At 49.0% G+C, this 18,782-nt stretch overlaps 4 protein-coding genes across 4 annotated transcripts; 2 read left to right on the top strand and 2 right to left on the bottom strand.

Moving 5' to 3' along the window:
• The first annotated feature begins 3,388 nt into the window (after nt 1-3,388).
• Nucleotides 3,389-5,470, top strand: LOC135649729 (pectinesterase-like). Its single transcript, XM_065168434.1, has 3 exons — nt 3,389-4,314; nt 4,393-4,553; nt 4,638-5,470. The coding sequence occupies exons 1-3, from the start codon at nt 3,389-3,391 to the stop codon at nt 5,333-5,335; spliced, it is 1,785 nt and encodes a 594-aa protein (XP_065024506.1). The 3' UTR covers nt 5,336-5,470.
• Nucleotides 5,471-5,625: 155 nt separating this feature from the next.
• Nucleotides 5,626-7,931, bottom strand: LOC135649730 (probable pectinesterase/pectinesterase inhibitor 12). The gene is made up of 2 exons (XM_065168436.1): nt 6,906-7,931; nt 5,626-6,390 (listed from the first exon to the last, which is right to left on the bottom strand). Exons 1-2 carry the CDS (start codon nt 7,849-7,851, stop codon nt 5,699-5,701), a joined length of 1,638 nt encoding a protein of 545 aa, XP_065024508.1. The 5' UTR covers nt 7,852-7,931; the 3' UTR covers nt 5,626-5,698.
• A 3,626-nt stretch (nt 7,932-11,557) lies between these two features.
• LOC135649731 (guanine nucleotide-binding protein subunit gamma 2-like) lies at nt 11,558-14,700 on the top strand. Its single transcript, XM_065168437.1, has 4 exons — nt 11,558-11,768; nt 14,037-14,089; nt 14,180-14,224; nt 14,334-14,700. Exons 1-4 carry the CDS (start codon nt 11,625-11,627, stop codon nt 14,437-14,439), a joined length of 348 nt encoding a protein of 115 aa, XP_065024509.1. The 5' UTR covers nt 11,558-11,624; the 3' UTR covers nt 14,440-14,700.
• Nucleotides 14,701-15,861: 1,161 nt separating this feature from the next.
• Nucleotides 15,862-18,201, bottom strand: LOC135649728 (leucine-rich repeat extensin-like protein 4). The gene has a single exon (XM_065168433.1). It carries the CDS (start codon nt 17,971-17,973, stop codon nt 16,015-16,017), a length of 1,959 nt encoding a protein of 652 aa, XP_065024505.1. The 5' UTR covers nt 17,974-18,201; the 3' UTR covers nt 15,862-16,014.
• Nucleotides 18,202-18,782: the final 581 nt, after the last annotated feature.

Genomic DNA, 18,782 nt, shown 5'->3' with positions numbered 1-18,782 from the left:
ACTTTTTGCTCCCTGAATTTTGAATAGGGTTTGGACCTCTTTGACTTCATTTCTGATATGACTTGCAAAAATGATCCACATCTTAATACTGACACATGAAAGAAAGAGACCAAGGAAATTTTGACTTCACTACTACAGTAAAGGAATCTCTAGAGGACTGCAATATGCTGATACAGTCCCCACCATGCATGAACTGATAGACACAACATGTAGGAGAAGGGTCGTCTTCTCATCCCATGTGTGTGATTGAAAGTGTTGATTTCTCTTGGAGGGATGTGATGTAAAGCGCCAACCTACTTACTGTCTTGGCAAGGCTAGCTGGAAGAGCACTAAGGAGCACTGTGGCAACAGTAGAGACTGGTGCAAACCATGCAGTGTGTGTGGAGCAGTCGATGTTGAAGCAGCTACGATGGCGTTCTCTGTCTTTTGGGGATGATGGAGGGCAGAAAGGAGAGCCACCCTGCCACTGCAAGCTCCATACAATGACACCCTAACGGACACCACCACCCCAGCTCAAGTCCCACCTTAGACCTACTCATGTCTCCACCCAAGACTTTAGGTCGTTTTCCCTTCATCACACCTGCAACACTCGTTGAGCATTCTCTTCGACTCCTGTAAGGCCAGTCCATGGAGAGGAGATCGATGTGATGCAGTGCCCGAAGTTAGGGATGAACGATCGATGTGCCATCGAATCATGGATGTGATTCTCTTGGAAATGGACTGCCGAATCATGGATTTTGTCTACTCGTTCATCGTCCCTGTCGCTTAACTGTGATGGATCACCGATCACTCTGAGATCCCAAATATACTTCTTTGAGCTTCTCCGATGATCCCAGTCTTTTTCTGATTAGACTAAACAACTAGTGCTCGCTCTCATTAGATTAAATAGAGCATGATTGATTAGCATTATATTCACTGAACATCATCATTAAAGGAGGACAAAAGCAGGTGCACAGAGTTGGATACTGCATCTATAGTACAACTAGTGATGATAGTAAATGGCCTACATCTAGCCGATTAAATTTCAGATATCTCTGTCGATTGTTCTGCAACAGAAGAGATGAAGGGAAAGGAAAATAGATCGAAGCGATCTTACGGTATCAACATAAATTTAGGGAACCTTTTCGTCTAGCCTACAGCTTTACCAAGTCTTCCCAGTAACTCACACTGTGATGATCCCTCGTAATGCCGGATCAGCAGCAACACATGAATCCCACGTCTTGGGCAAACAACAAGACTTCACACTTGGTGAATGTCTTAGCTTTCTAAGATAAATTGCATGATCAGGACTGATAACAGCTACCTCATGGCCGGTGGACTGGCAATATGCATGACAAGACCTTTGGTTACTACATGGCAATGGATAGGCCCCAGAAGTGTGCAGTAGGAGTATGAAGAAACTACTTAGTCTGGATTATCACAAGCGAAAGCACCTGTTCATGGCCATGCAGATCATCTGTCATGGCCACTAGACTGGCAACGACATGACAGGACCTCTGGCTGCTCAGTTCCAAGTACTGCTCTGTTCCAAGCGAAATCACTTTCTTCTCTTAAAAGAGCAGAAGAGGGAGGTGGAGAACAACAGCTTGGATGGGCTGGACAAGGTTAATCACATCGAAGAAACATGCCTGTTTTACATGATGACTATAAACATTTTGGATCTCGAATCATTCTGCATCTGGGAAGCATTTCTGCTATGAGACACTTGTGAGCTTTGTTTAGTTTAGGTCGTCCAAAATAGACCAGCAACCTAACCCTTTGAATTTTGTGGCTGGCCACTCCATGTGCAATGGTTTCAGGAAAAGAAGTGCAGTGGGGTTGAAGGGGCCATGGCAGAGTATATCACTTTGGGGTTGAAGGGGCCATGACAGAGATGTTGGCATGAATAGGCTGTGGTCAGAGAGACAAACTATGTGCTATGGATCAATGCCATTCATCCAATGTTGAGAATTTAAATGGATGAGTCTGAATGAAAATGATAAGAATAAATAAAGATTAAATCAGATATCAATTTCACAAATAAATATTTTTATTAAATTCTCAACATAACTCATTTGATTGTGAACAAATTGAAAGTCATATATCTTCATTTTCTTTAAATATTTTCACTCAAATTTTGATTCACTATTTTGTAACATATTTCGAATAATATATTAAAAATTTAAAGTATCTGACAAAGCATGACTAAAGTCTCTCCTCAACATCAAGTCAACCTCTGTTGCTGTGGCCAGTTTCAGTCCCTCCATTAATCCACAAACTGTCTGAAAAGGAAAAAAATTGTGACTTTTGTTGATGGTGTCCAAATTCCATTCCCCCCACTCTGTCACGCACTGTCTCTAAAAAGTGACTGACATCACCATCTAATTATCAGTGACTTTGGTCAACGTTTTGACAATGATAACATTGACAAGTATTCCAAGGAGTGTGGGCTTCAGAACTATTGCCCAAAGCCACCCCAAAAAAAGGCTTTACTGTTGTGGGTATGAGCATTGGATGAGGTCTGACAACCAATTGGCCCATTGCAAACATTTTCCTCTGGTGTGCATCATTCGTAACTTTAGACCGAGCTAACTTAGGGAGTGCACGCTCGTCTCTGCGCTCTTGTGATCCACGGAGGATATCGAGCAGTGGAAGCCACCGACGACAGCAGCTTCCGGTGTAGCGGTAAATTTAGCTTCTCCGTGATGCCCATTATCCCTGCCGCAATGGCCAAGCTGTTGCTGGTGTACTGCGTGGAACAGTTCACCATGGGCACCTCCATCTTCCCCCTCAGCTCGTCGCTGGTGCCCTCGAACCCGTCGAGGCACGTCTCCTGGTCCGTGACCACTCAGATCGTCGATCTTGGAGGCCTTCAACAGCGGCTCGACCGGCGCCGACTGCAACAGCGAGATCGAGTCGTTGAGCCGGTCGATCATGGTGTAGTTCGAATCCACGCGTGAATCAGGGGCACTTGGAAGCTCGCGGTTCTACGAGCCACATTTCGATTGGGTGCGGCCACAGATGAGCCAAATTGGGACTCGCTGCACTCGATTCAATTCGGTTTTCGGACATTTTGGATTCGATAGTCCAATCCATTTTGATCATCTTGGTCAAACCCGAACTCGTTGCAACGGCTATTGATTTGGCGGGAAAGATGGAGCGACAGTTAGAATGTCCGTTGACCGCTGTTACCGTATGACCCTGACAAACTTCCGCCTCAAACCCCTCCCCACCCTTCCTTTCCCAGGAGGAGCGACCTGCACTAATAAAGCTCCCGGCCTGGCTTCTCTGCATCTACCTTTCTCCGTCTTCCCCTCTGCCTTGCACATCGCCACAAGGCAGAGAGGAAGGGAGGACGAAAGAAAGGAAAGGAGGGAGGAGTCCTAGGACCCCCCCTGCAACCCCCGCAATGTCTGCCTTTCAGGACTTCGGGTACCTCTCGGAGCGCCGGAGGGCGGAGAGGCAGCAGAGGAGGCGGAAGCTCCTCATGATTGCCGGCGCGACCGTGTCCGTCGTGCTGATCCTTGCGGTCGTCGGCGCCACCGCATTTGTCTACTATTCCAAGCAACCCAACCGGTCGACCACGACTACTACTGCTACTTCTTCTTCCAGCGGCTCTTCCTCCACTAAGGGGTCTCGCGCCTCATCGGCCGTTCAGGTGATATGTTCACCGACTGACTACAGGAGCGCCTGCGAGTCGAGCCTGACGACGTACGCCAACTCCAGCTCGTCGCCCAAGGACCTCGTCAGGGCCGCCGTCTCCAGTCTCGTCGACGAGGTGGGCAAGGCCTTCAACCGGGTGGATTCGATCGAGTCCGACGACCCGGAGGTGAAGAGTGCAGTCGATTCCTGCAAGGAGATGCACCAGTACGCCGTGGATGAGCTAGCGCGCACGTTGGGCACCATCGATGCACACAACCTGAACCAGCTTCCCAAGCAAGTCCATGAGCTGAAGAATTGGCTGAGCGCTGTCTCCGCATACCAGCAGACGTGCATCGACGGATTCCCTGATGGGGAAATGAAATCCAAGATGCAGACTGCCATGAACACGGCCAAGCAGTTGACGAGCAACGCTCTGGCCGTCGTCGGAAGCTTGCACTCCTTCCTGTCTCTCCACATCCCTGGCCTCAATCGCCGTCTCCTTGCGGCAAAGCCTGAACCGGCCTTTCGTGAAGACGGTGTTCCTTCGTGGGTTTCCGACAGCGACCATAGGATTCTCCTGGGACGTGCGGCCAAGCAATTAACGCCCAATGTCACGGTCGCTAAGGATGGAAGTGGAGATTTCACCACCATCTCCGATGCACTTGCTAAAATCCCAATGAAATATGAAGGAAGGTATGTTCTTGATCAAACCCGACGGTGTCCACAAAGCCACTCCACTTGGCTTACCGTGATCTCTCTTATATTTTGAAGGTATGTAATATACGTCAAGGCGGGAGTGTACGAGGAGCAGGTGGTGGTCGATAAGAACATGATAAACGTCACTATGTATGGTGATGGTTCAAGGAAGACGATTGTTACGGGAAGCAAGAACTTCGTTGACGGCACGAAAACCTTCCAAAGTGCAACATTTGGTAGGCTGAGATGACCAGATCCACTAATGCAATGGCTCTGTTATGTTTAGCGGTGGTTGATGAGGATAACTGGTTGTTTGGCAGCTGCGATCGGGGATGGGTTCATGGCCGTGGCCATCGGGTTCCAGAACACGGCGGGCGCCATCAAGCACCAGGCGGTGGCCCTCCGCGTCCAGTCCGACCGCGCCATCTTCCTCAACTGCCGCATGGAGGCCTACCAGGACACGCTCTACACCCACTCCCACCGCCAGTTCTACCGCGGCTGCCTCATCCTCGGCACCGTCGACTTCATCTTCGGCGACGCCGCCGCCGTGTTCCAGAACTGTATCTTGACCGTCCGCCGCCCCCTCGACAACCAGCAGAACATCGTCCTCGCCCAGGGCCGCGACATCCGCCACGAGTCCACCGGCTACGTCATCCACAACTGCCGCATCGTCCCCGACGACAGCCTCGTCCCGGACGTCGCCAAGATTTCCAGCTACCTCGGCCGCCCCTGGAAGGAGTTCTCCCACACCGTCATCATGGAGTCCGATATCGGCGACTTCATCAGCCCCGACGGCTACATGCCGTGGGAAGGCGACTTCGCCTTGAAGACATTGTCCTACAAAGAGTACAACAACAAGGGTGGCGGCGCCGACACTTCCAAGCGGGTCAAGTGGCCGGGCGTCAAGGTCATCAGCCGGGATGAGGCCAATACCTACACCACCCAAGCGTTCATTCAGGGAGATGATTGGATCACAAAAACAAACACCCCTGTTCGCTTGGGTCTCTTCGGTCAATAATCACATAAAACAACTCTACGTTGCACCGCATTTTATGGTATTTTTTTGAGAGAAGATACGGAACATGATCATTATGCGATGGGGGTATGTAACGGAGCATCTGCATGATCGTATGTATCGTTCGTTTCTTCTGCATGTTGATCACTTTAGGTATCAGTTGCTGCCCACTCATGGTTTTACTTGCACTCATTGGGAAATTATCTTTCCATGTCCTGTTTCCAATATTAATCCTTAAGTGGTTCATATTGGATGATAGAGTTCAAACGCAGTGCTCCCATACAATCACATCATTGATTGCAAACGCGAATTGTTGCGATAGATACGTCATTTACAGGTGAACGAGACCCCAACTGGGCCAAAGAATCAAATACCATTATCGTAAGGGAATGCGGTAGATTCCAGCCACTCGTCGCCGTCGATGAACTGTGAGACCGTGAAGCTGTAGGCATCATCGTAGTCCATCACGTGGTAACCAGGCCAGGTGACACGGCTGTCGGTGGCCGAGCCCGGCCCGCTGTTCATGTACTCGCCATAATACAACGTGTCCAGCCCTTGGTCGCCGGACCACTCCACCCACCCCGCCGGATCCACGTGGCCGTCCATGTACGACTCCATGTACACCGTCGTCGAGTAGATAGCCCACGGCCTGCCCAAGAAGGTCTTTACCTCCACCTGGTTGCCGGAAGCAAGCTCGTCGGACGCCAGAATGGTGCAGTTCTGTATCGCGATGCCGGTGTCCTCGTTCGGGTCGTCTCTGGACTGCGCTGTGATCACGTTGTACTGCCCCGAGGCGGGCCTCTTGGCCACGATGTTGCAGCCTTGGAAGACGACGGCGGCGTTGCCGAGGATGAAGTCGACGGTGCCGAAGATGTCGCACTCCCGGTAGAACTGGCGGAAGGAGTGGACGTAGAGCGTGTCCTGGTGTCCGTCGATGGCACATCGGTACAGTGCCACCAGGTCGGCGTTCACTCGGAGGGCCACAGCCTGGCCCTTCGCCGGGCCGGCCACGTTCTGAAACGCGATGTCTCGCGCCATGAATCCTTGACCGGATACCGCTGCAGGTCAAAGATTTGCAAGCTTTATTATAGTCGAGAAAAGGAGGAGGAAGAATCTGTTGATCTACGTCGTTTGTGATGGTGCTCTGACATGTCATCTGTGATCGAGACAGGTTACCGAGTGGTTCACACAGCACTCTTACATGCGTTGGCACATGAAACAGCAAATGTTATGTTGCGCTTCTTACAGAAGTATTGGACCACTTGATCCACCTCGTGATGCAGCTAATGTCCTCACAATGCAAAGCATATAAGAGCTCTATTTTCTTGTTGATAAACTTAATACTAGAACTAATAATTTATGAACATGTATGTAATGTCAGCGATGCATTTATTAGTAGGAGAATTATTTGTATGAACTGTCGGGATCCTTAATACTTAGGTCAAAACTAATCCAACATGATATGAATATATTTGATTACACCATGCACAGGCAAGTGGATTGAGCAATGAGAGCGCAAAGTACGGTTTGGTGAAAAAAGGTAGATTTGGGACGGGATAACAAATGATCTCACCTACGGTGGCTGATGCGAAGGTGGTCCAGCCGTCGCCGACGCTTCGATGCCCTCTGATGACGGTGACGTCTCTGCCGTCGCCGATAAGGACGATGTTGGTCTTATCGCCGGGGATCTCCACGTTCTCCTCGTACACCCCCGCCCGCACCAGGATGATGGTGCGGCCGTCGTAGTAGCTCGGCGCCCAGGCCACCGCCTCGGCCACCGTCGTGAAGTTCCCCGTACCGTCCGGTGCCACTGTGACCACCGAAGCCGGGTCGACCTCGCCATAGTGGCCGTCCTGCAGCAACCGCCGCTCCCTGCGCCCTACCCACGCCGGGAACCCCCTGCCCTCGCTGCCGCGGCGGCTGTAGGAGGAGGAGGAGGAGGAGAGACGCCGCCCCTTGCGGTCCCCGGAGCGGGTGACGAGGGAGAGGGAGTTGCTGACGTGGGCGTATGCGGCGACCCAGGAGTCGACGAGCGTGTCCTTGAGCGGGCCCCGGGCTCCGGCGAGGCCCTCGAGGCAGGTGGCTCTGTTGGTGAGCGCGGCGGAGAGGTAGGCCCGGGCGTCGGCCAGCTTGCGGGCATCGGGCTCGACTAGACCGGCCGAGCGCTGGAGGGAGGCAGCGGTGATCTGGTGCAGGTCCTGGCAGTCCCTGAGGGAGCTGCGCTGGGACTCGACTAGGGCGCCGTCTCGACCGGCGGAGGAGAGCAGAGAGGAGAGCTTTGTCGCCTGGGAGATGGCGGCCTGGAGGGAGCGGAGGGCCAGGGAGAGGATAGAGGGGTTGATGGTGATGGAGACGGACAGCTTCAGTGAGTCGAGGCAGGCGGCCGGGTACGGGGTGGTCTGGCACAGAGACTGAATGGACTTGGCGGAGCTCGCGTCCATAGACGTGGCGGAGGCATTGGAGGAGGACATTAGAAGGAACAGGAGACATGTTACCAGTGCTGGAGCGAGAGAAGCCATGGAAATCCAAGCAAGGAAGCGCTACACCGGTATTCCATATATATATATATGTATGCGTTATCTTTAGGAGTCGTGCAGTCGTCCGATGATCGATGGTGCCACACGCTGATGATAGAGCGGATGCTGATCTCGTGTTGCTTCGCCGACAGGGATGCGCGAGACGACAACGCGGCAACGTGTCAACTTTTGGTGTTTCCTTTCGGTCTTCCCAGGGTTTGGATCCATCTAACCTAATAAGACCACAGTGGTCACAGAAGTAGTCTGTCCGATTTGGTGTCGCCTTTGTCAAACCTCTCTCGTGAACACAATCATGTTTAGCGAGGAATCAGAACTGAGTTATGCTCAATAACTAAGATACAAATATAATCTGCTTGTGGATTAGGGTTTGTAAATCAAACGCTGCCACGAAATTGGATTGAGTTAGACTACAACCCAATCTTTTGTCATAAGATTGCAATATGTTGAGACATCTACACAAATACCTGTGGGACATCGACCACAAGATCGTTAGCTTATATTAAGATTAGACACTTTTATTATGCATCATATTCTGCATTAATAACTAAAAGCATAGTTTGAAAGGACCATCATAGAAAGACATGTATGATGTGATGATCTAACTACATGCATCATTTTCGGCCATCACGATTGAGACATCCAAGCACCTCCGAGAGAAGGGCAAGTCGAAAACAACGGGACTTGGCCACCCAATTCGGCGGTGGCGCCCCATGACGTGGGGGATGGCTGGAGAGGTGGGTTTAGCGAGGGAGCAAAGCACATGCTCCAAGTGTACTAGCTGACAAGAGAACAAAAGCAAAGTTGCCATCGGTCTGTTTGTTAGCGAAGCTTCGGCCATGGCTGTAAAGAGTGCCCAGCACGAAGAGCCTCTCACTAAATCTTGTAATGTTATAATTGCTATCACTCACTTACAAGAGGATTCAACTCCCTCATCGAAAGTGAGAGAATGCTGGTCACCTACATTAATTTAGGTATGTCGTATCTGTACATTTTGTCCTTCAGTCTTCTTTCTTCTTATCATTTCATGGACTATAGTCTTAAAGTAGTTCATCGACAAACTTGCAATGGAATTGGCGTGCAAACATACTGTTTCTAACTCTGTTGTCCTGATCACCTTGTTAGATACAAGTTGAAAGATGCTGCGAACTGTTGAAGAGGCGCCTGGTCCACCATGCTGCTTCATCTTCCATGGCCGCACTCCAATGAGGATAAGACCCTCTACGGTAACTAAGAATGGAGAGGAAGAAGCCTGAGCCTAATCCTCATGCTCCACATTCCTATGCACACCATGAACGGCCCCACCTGTTCTCTGGCTTCAACTTATCCCAAGTGGGGACTCCCATGGATAAATACGCAGCCACATGAACTTGAGCTGCTCAGGGCATCTCTCCGATCGGCTCGTATCTGCAATGGAGGAGGACAGGGAGCACTGGATTTCCCCGCCGATGGAGGGAAGGAGAGGGTTCACCGGCAGGTGCGCGTCGCTCGTGAAGGAGCAGAGGGCCAGGATCCACATCCTGCGCCGGTGCGCCACCATGCTCCTCTGCTGGTACATCCATGGAGACGACGGGACTGCATAAGAGAGCTTGGGGGCACGCTCATGGCTTCCCACTTCTGCTGCACTCTTATGTTACAGCAACAAATCCTGTCATGGCGAGGTAGAACAAGTGTTAGCCCAGACCAAAGTTTCTACCATGCTGATATGATCTCAAGCCTAAATTTCATGTTTGATCATAACTTGCGAACTCATCTTCTGAGAAACAAGAGAGGCATTGCATTGCAAAACCACCATGTAGCACAATGTTCATGACAGTAATCCTATCCTCAATAGGTTAAGGTGATCGCAGAGGCTTGACAGTAATCCAACCTGATCAACATAATTAACCCGTGAGACCAGGAACAATCATGGCAGAAACAAAGTTGAAGCGATATAGTAAACGTGCAAATTAAGCATAACAGGCTCAATAAAGGACATGTAGCAGTTCATATTGCTCGGTGATTGAACCATGGAGGGAAGGAAAGGATGCACCTGTCGCGGTGCTTCACCAACAAACACTGGAGCGAATGCCTCCTCGCGATGGGAAGCTCTGCCAACAGGCGAATCCCCGAACGCTAGATTAGAAATCTCAAGGTGGAAAGAAAGGTACGACCTTTGCATGATCACAGGCAAGCCAATGCAAGCGAGAAAGAACACCAACCAACTCGTAGTTTGCAGGGGGGATCTGCAATGACAGAGATCTCGTGAGCACCGTCGCCGCAGCCATACTCGCTGTGTCGGTCCGGCGGACCTTACTTGGACCATTCGCTGCTGTGGTTGCAGCGGCAGCAGCAATGAGCATTATCGCCTGCGCCTGTCTCATCTTCCAACAGAGCGACTCAGTTGTAGAGCCGCAAGATCACACGAAATAACGGAGAAAATAAAGGAAAGAGGCCAAGTAGCGACCTTTTCAGGGGGAACTCCGTCGTAGACATTGACAGCTCCATCGTAGAGGATGGTGAGCTGCGTGGGGGCGACGGCGTTCGGCATTGCCGGCATCCGCACAGCCGAGTTCCTCGAAGGACGTAAACACCAAGCAAGTGAGCAAAAGGTGATCCCTTTGTACCAAATCCGCCACTGAGGGCAGAATCCCAACATAGCTAACAGATAAAGAGAGCTTTTGTACATTTTCTTGTGATCAAAACCATCCCTATCATGTTGCTTTCGCCTTCGAAATTGCTCAACGAAAGGAAGGAAAAGAGCCTGCAATAACAGTACTACTACAACTTACTGCCTGTTGCTGTTGCTCTCATCGCATTCGGCTTCTCCGCTGCAGGCCACCGTGATCTGTGCCTCCAATGCATCCTCCATGACCCTCTCTCTGTCTCTCCCTTTCTTCTGGCCTGCCGAGGTTATATCAGCAGAGAAGGAAGGCGAAGAGTGGAAACTGACGACCCAAAAAGGGCTTTAAATTACGTTAGAGGCAGAGACAAAATAGTTCATTTACGATAGTTATATTACCCCCGTTTCCTACCTGCTGCTTTGGCGAATGAAACATCGGGACCCACGGTGAATCCAAGAGGCAAACGAACCATCGTATGGGTATGTTGGAATGTAACGACGGCGATAGCCTACTTTAAAAGTGGTGAAAGTCGTTTCGGTTCCCATGTCCTTTTATGTACCGGCGATTTGCGTGAATTATATTATTATTTAATAAAAATAATAAATGATAAAATATAGGGATTTTTTTTATTGAATCGACGTTCTTTAATTTGCTGAATTTTATTATTTTTATGCCGTTTGATCAAGTTGTTTTGGCATCAAGATTCGGAAAGATAAATATAAATAATGTTGATAATCTAAGTATCACTTTGCATTTGACATTTCCACAAATTAAATCCCAGCCATCCATCTTCTTCTTTATTTATTAATGATAAGTTTTAACCCTTAAAAAATAAATTATCATTTTTAATGATTTTTCAAAATAAATTATCATTTAAAAATAAATGATTTTTTAATAGATTTATTAGCATCCTTTGATTAATCATGATTGATCGTCGTTAGTACTACAAAAATAATAGTAGTATTAATATCAATTAATATTGCATTTTAATGGTCTGCTTGCGATCCATCTTTTTTTATGGTCTTATAGCGAATATGTTTTTGACATTTACCTAAAATAACATATACTTCCCTCAGTCTTCTACTAAATATTGTTGAGAGTGAGAGTGAGAGTGTGTGTGTGAGAGAGAGAGAGAGAGAGAGAGAGAGAGGGAGGATGACGACGAACGGAGAGGGAGCGGAGATGGAGGCCCGGGGACCGCCGTCTCTGCATCTGTCGACGCGGAATGGCAATTTCTTGGGGAAGCACCGCCTCTCGGCCGCCATTTCCCGGCTCAATCAAGAGATCCAGTACCTCCAGGTCCTCTTCTTCCCTTCCTCCTCCATGCCTACCCCAATTATTCTCCCGCTTGGGATCTTTCTCTTGAAGCGTCATTAATTGATCGCATTGATGAGTGATTCATCAAATAAAAGAAAAAAAAAAGGGGGAAAAAGTTAATTTTGATTCATTATTAAATGCTGATCGAGATATGATGCTGCTTGAACCGTAGCTTCCGCCACAAGTTCCGTCAGATCTGCCACTGGGACAATTTTTCGATGATTCCGATATCTAAAAATTCAAACTTTGGACATAAAGACTGAATTTTTCATATGTTCTAGCCAATTTAGTACTTCCATGTCTCACCATTAATGAATAGACAACAGAGGGAGTCAAGAAAGACAACAATGGCAATCAAAACAACACCTATGACTTACATGATTTGGAGCAAATAGTATATGCTCACGGGTAATCAGTAACTACGGATAGCATATAGTGAATGAATCCTTGGCAGAAGTGTTCTATTCATGTGCTCCACCTCAAGATTCTGTTGTAAAATTGTGATTATATTTCCATTGAGACCTTTTTAGATGATTGAGTTCTAAAAGTTTGAACTTTGGACAGAAAATATGTTTTGATATGTTGTAGCCAACTTAATACTACTATGACTCACCATTAGATAATAGAAAACAAAGGGAGTAAAAGGGACAAAAGGAACAACTAAAACCATACCTGGGATGCGAGGTGATCAATCACTATGGATAGCATATAGTGAGTCCTCAACAAAATTCAGTTGCAGGATACTGATTATATTGCAGTGTCTGAAATAATTGCAACATTGTGAGAACAGTCATCAGATATGTTAGCAGAATCTTAGTCTGCTAGATATTATTTTTCATTTCATTATGTTTCTAAGTCTGTTTTGAATAAACACTCTCAATTACTGAAGTTGGTAAAGAAACCCTGTCTTTCCTTTCCTTATAAAGACCAAAACATGTCTAAGATAGCCACAATTAAGGAAAACATATTCCTGGATTCATCTTTAGAAGATATATATGAAGTGCCCCAAAATTTGTAATGAATGCAATATACCATGTTTGCGCCCGATGACAAAAAAATGTTGAACCTCAATTGTGTCACTAACTAAATACATAATGCTCAGAAAACACAATCCTAACCATAATGTGATAAAAAATTTCTTATCAATCAGTCCCACCAATTATCTTATTTAAAGTGCCATACCTTTCTATGGCTCCCTTATTAGACTAATAATTGTATTGAACAAAAGATGTTTGTTCCATGTTGATTGTGGAAATCATGCCACTATATTTTTATATGATATTTCTCATAATATTTTCTTTGTTTCTGAAAATGGATGCTTATATAATATAGAGAAGGTTTAATAGTTGCCATTGGAGTTAGGGAGTTGAATGTGGCATTCAACGATTTCAGGTTTGTCCCATGGATATGCACCAGTGTGCAGACTGACCAAAACATCATGGGCCAAAAAAAGGTTACCTGATTTTTTAACATGGTGTCCAAATGCGAATTGATTGCTTAGGTAACCATCTGTGTTACTGTGTCAACCCACCCCTGATGTGCACTTGTCTTGTCCACTAGCAACAGGGTCTATATATATAAACAGAATGCTCATGCCCAGTGCTTGCTTAAACAGAGGCAAAACAATCAGAAGAAATTTGAAACATATCTACGAATGAGTTGATGCATGCTGGCAAAAGTCATGTTCTCGAGAGGGTAAAAGAAGTTTTTGTAAAGGCTGAGCTTGTTTGAGTTTGTAAATATTCTTACAAACCCGACCCTCTATTCTCTTTCTTTTCATTTATTTTGCTCATCTTCTCTTAATTTTCTTGCACTCTCACCACCCCAAACACAATATCTTTTATAAGAATTTTAACATAGGTTAGCCTTGAAAAGCATGTCAATGTTAATGTGCAGAAGCATGATTGAATGTCCATAGGCAAGAATATCAGGACATAGACAAGTGTCAAGTTAATGCATTCACCAGGCTGCATCACACATCACAGGTCCATGATGTCTGCTAATCTGTACGCAAAGAAACATATCGTGAAGAGGAGACAAGCAGACCCACATTATTAATACCGTATCAGGACCGCATGGGCACAGGCTGCATGTCATCAAACCAGTTTGTATGGGAGTTTGTGGAAGTGCATATACTATCTCTCTTTTATGAGTAGGAAATCAAGGACTAGGAGATTTCTTAAAATGGTTGTACGCCACCTAGAACTCAGATACGATCATTACTGTGTTTTGTTATCCATCTGCATGCAGGAGGAACTAAACGAACTTGAAACAATGGGGCCTTCTTCTGCAGCATGCAAGGAGTAAGTGATTTTTCAGGCTTTCTGTCATAAATCATCACTTTCCTTGCTCAGATGTCTATTGACACACCTGTTTGTTGATGGAATCTGCAGAATCTTGATGAGCACAGAAGGCAAACCTGATGCCTTCCTTCCTGTGTGAGTGTGCGAAGCAATGATCAGATGGCTTATTTTGCACCATGCTGCACTTCCTTTTCTTGTCGTACAATATTTTTGATGATTTGTTGATCTTGTTGCTTATTGTCAGCACACCAGGCCCCGAAAATGCTGCCTGGCACCGGTGGTTCCAACGTGTACGCAGCTCTCATAGTCGGAAATGGTGGACACACAAAGGTTCTTCTGATATTCTTTAATACTGGTGCTGTGTTTGCCAGTGCGTTAATGATGAGCTTAACATGAGTACTAGAAGTAATGGTGGCTTTGAAGTGTCATTGGTTGCATATCTTGTTTACTCAAGTCTCTCGCCATTCAAAAGCAGGAGCGTCGGTTGCATGGTTGAAATATAGTCCGCTAGATGTGCATGTGGTGGTGCACATTTAAGTTATTGTGAACGACACAATCGTATTGGTACGACAAGGATGTAATTTTATTGATATTCTGGTTTTTGATACAAACATTTGCTCATTGTTGTTGGCTAAATTGCTAAATCAATGTTTGTATATGCACTATGTTCTACCTTGTAATTCTGGTTATGACAAACCATGGATCCTCCAGTTCTGGAAATGTAATCTTTGTTCAAATAGTTGCTTCTGCTATTAGTTTGATTTGTCTGCAACTGTCAATATCCATGTTGTAACGGCAATGGTGTGTTCTTTTCAACTCTTAGTATTGCCATAGTGCCAGCTGAAAAGCTTAATCTTTGTGGACCATCTTCATCAAAAAGCTGTGCAATAAACCATTGCAAGTCCATAGGAATAATCTTGCTGATGGCAGCTCATCATCGGTTGAATGCTTTTCTGTCAGAGTCATTTCATTTTTTGGTCTTACAGTCCCAACTTTTTATGTTGGTTTTAATTACCTAATTCATCAAGTTCATTATCCAGTAGAAGCTGTGATTAGGTTGGATTTACCCTCAGCAAACAGTCCATGATCCAGACCAAGTTCTTACCCCACCACAAACCATCTGGAACCCTTGCACTTCAAATGGAAGAGCAATCAATTATCGTACCAGATTTAGGCTGATATCCTCTTAAACTATCTGATGGTTCCCCAGTTCCTAGCGAGCTGTCAAGAATCACATGCCGGAGAGGTGTTTGATGAAAGGCCACAGGCTGGTCAACAAGTTGAGTTGTGTTGGGCCAGAGTGCGGGTGGGTGGCTGCTCAACTACACTTCATGGCAGTCAATAATGGCTCTTCGTTCACTGCAGAGCAGGGAGAGCAGTGCGCTCGGACCACGGCCTCGAGACACTACACGAGTATTCCACCGACGACCGGCCCCACCTCCCACTGCCCACCCCCTGCTGCGTCTAATAATGATTCATACTGGAGACCTGCATCGCCTCCACACGATGTTTCGATCAGAGGGAGTTACACTCGGAAGGAAGGAAGCTAATTGGACGCTGATACGCGAAACAGTGAGTTTAGATGTCACCCACCGTTCTTCGACAAGAGATCCACGCAGCAGCTCAGCAGTGGGGGAGAGAGAGAGAGAGGGAGAGAGAGATGAATAGCTTCAAAAAAGTGCCGTGTCAACAACAGCAAACATGCAGTTTGGAAGAGTAGTTCACTTCATCCTCTCAAACAGAGAAATAAACAGAGCCAGGAGGCTCATCCGAGCAGTAATACTTGCCGTGATGCATTGCATAAGCGAAGGGAGACCAACAAGAGCGACAACAAAAAGAATATTTAGTTGTAATGATCAATTAACAAGAAGAAATATAAAGGAAGAGATAGGGGGAGTGGTAGAGAGAAAGTTTGCCGCGCGTGATCAGTAGTACGGCATCGCCGGCGGTGGTGGCGAAGCATAGGACACGCCTACAACGGGCGGCAGTATCGGCGGTGGATGCTCCTTCCCGTGGCACTTGGGCGGTGCTGGTGGCGGCGGCAGCTCTGCCGGTGGTGGAAGCGACGGCGGAGGAGATTGCTTCATCACGGTCGGAGGAGGTGGTGGTGACGACAAATGTTCGAACGGGGGAGGAGCATACTTGGGTGATGGCTGCGGTGAGGAGTGTACCGGTGGTGGTGGAGCTTGCCATGGCTTTTGCGACGGCGGCGGGGAGGCAGGCACTGGTGTCGGCAGTGGCGATGGTGACTTGAGGGGCGGCGGCGGAGGCGACCCTGTAGGTGACAACGGCGATGGTGGTGAAGTATGATACGGAGGGTTGGTATATGTCGGAGGCTGAACAGGGGCAGGAGGAGTAGGCGTTTGATAGTGATGCGTTGGAGGAGGTGAGACCAATGTGGGTGGCAATGGGCTGTGGGGAGGTTTTGCTGGTTCATAGTCGTGCGCAGGAGGGGCAGGTGGCGGTGAGGAAGCATGGTAGCCCGAAGGGGGCGGCGGCGGCGATCGCTTCGGCGAGTATGACGGCGGCGGTGGGTGAGATCTCGTAGAAGGCGATGATTCGTACTGCGGCGGCGGCGGCGGCGGCGTACGAGGTGCTGGCTTGTAGTGCCTTCCGGGGTTGTTCCCCACCGGAGACGGCGGACTGTATACCGGCCATCTCCTAGGAGCAGTCGGCCGCGGGGACGGTGGCTTGAGGTAAGGGGATGGCACGCGGCCACTCCAGCACTTGGACTTGCGGCAATCGAAGGGTTGGGCCACCGCGGAGGAGCACTGCTTGGGGGACCGCTGGTCCGGCTGGCCGGGGATACAGTTCGCCTTGCCGTCGAACACCGCCGACCTTCCGCCGCGGCCGCAGGACGGCGGCTGGCCGGTGAAGAAGTTGTATGAGTAGGTGAAGTTCTGGAGCCTGGGGAGGTCGCATACGCCCGGGGGGATGCGCCCCGTAAGGCGGTTGTGCGCAACGTCGAGCTGCTCGACGCTCACCATGCCGGCGATGGACTCCGGCAGCGGGCCCTGAAGGCGGTTGAAGCTGACGTCGAAAACGGTGACGCGGCGGAGCAGCCCGACCTCGGTCGGGATGCAGCCGGTGAGGTTGTCGTTGAGGAGGATGATCTCGTTGAGCGTCTTGGCCATGCCGCCAATGGAGGAGGGGATGCACCCGCCGAGGTCGTTGTTGGCGAGCACGAGGACGGACACCGGAGAGTGGCCGAGGGTGGCGGGGATGCCGGCGCGGAGGCGGTTGGAGTTGAGGAAGATGGCATCGAGGGGCCGCTCGAAGAGCGCCGGCGGGATGGGCCCCTCGAAGTCGTTGAAGCGGAGGTCGAGGTAGCGGAGGGCCGGCAGGTGGAGCACCACCTCCGGGAACTTGCCGACGAAGCGGTTGTTGCTGAGGTCCAACTCGTAGAGCAGGCGGAGGCGGCGGAAGGTGGGGGGCACAGTGCCGCAGAAGCGGTTGGAGTTGAGGTGGAAGAGGGCGAGGTCGGTGAGGAGGCCGAGCTCCCGCGGGAGGTACCCGGCGAGGTCGGCATGGTTCAGGTCGATGCCAGCAACGACGGTGAGGTAGGGGTCGTCCGGAGAAGCGGCACAGTAGACGCCGAAGTAGGAACACACCTCGGGGCCGACCCAGTTGCCCGTCAGGTTCTGCGGGTCGGAGAAGATGGCGGTGCGCTTCCATGTCTGCAGCGCAATGTAGGCGTCTCTCAGCCTCGAGTTCTGGAACTGGAAGCTCGGGTCCACCGCCAAGCTCACACTGCTCCCCTCCATCGCCTCTTGCTCCTCCTCATTCACCCCGAGCGCCGGAACAGCAGCCGAGAACAGCAAGAAGACGAGGCAGAGCACGCCGACGAGCAGCTTGACAGGGGCCATCTCATCTCCCCCAACCATCTCAGCTCTCAGAGAAAGATTGGCTTTCTTAGAGAAAGATTGGTAGAAAGAGAGAGGGGAAAAAAAAGGACGAAGTCACATGGATGATGATGGAAACAGAGAGAGAGAGAGAGAGAGAGAGGGAGTCGATGAAGGTGGTGGCTCAGATGGGAGGGATTCGCATGGGGATGTCTGCTTTGCGTCCCCCGCTTTCTTTCTCTCTCTCTCTCTGTCTTCTTGGCCACCTCGTGCATTATTAAATGCACGGCCTTGTCTTGCGTGTCAGTGACTTAAAATTATAGCTTATACACTCAAATGTTGTCGCTGTTTGAAATCAAAGCTCACTAACAGCAGACGGCGGCCAGGTTTGGTCGAGATGACGACGAAGCCAATCTTGGTGACCACCGTGCCATCGTGTTTGGTGATCACAAGGTAAGCCTTGACAGCTACAGTGAAGGATCCATCACCGGAGAGATGTGATATCACGTACAGCTAACATACATTTTAGCAGCAGTACGATGGAAGTGATGAAGTCGAGAGTTCCAGCTAAGTCTGGGCCTCGCCATGTCTCTTTCTGCCCTTCTTTATTCCGTCGGTGCCTGACAACAGCTGTTCGCAGCGTCTTTTGATGGGTCGGATCCAACTCAACACGCGGCTCCCTCTCTTTCACCCTCCCCGGCTTTACTTCCGACTCTTAATTATACCTTGGTTTCCATGGCATCTTCCTCTCTGTTCATGCCATTTTTCCAAGCTCTCATGCTCTGCATGTGTACTGCTCGGGTTTACGACACTACCGACTTGTATTTATCTACATCTTTGCAGAGATCTAC

Source organism: Musa acuminata, chromosome BXJ3-9 (assembly GCF_036884655.1).
Source record: "Musa acuminata AAA Group cultivar baxijiao chromosome BXJ3-9, Cavendish_Baxijiao_AAA, whole genome shotgun sequence".
Classification (NCBI taxonomy): domain Eukaryota; kingdom Viridiplantae; phylum Streptophyta; class Magnoliopsida; order Zingiberales; family Musaceae; genus Musa; species Musa acuminata.
The sequence above is the reverse complement of the archived record's forward strand: the minus strand, read 5'-3'. Positions and strand labels throughout refer to the sequence as shown.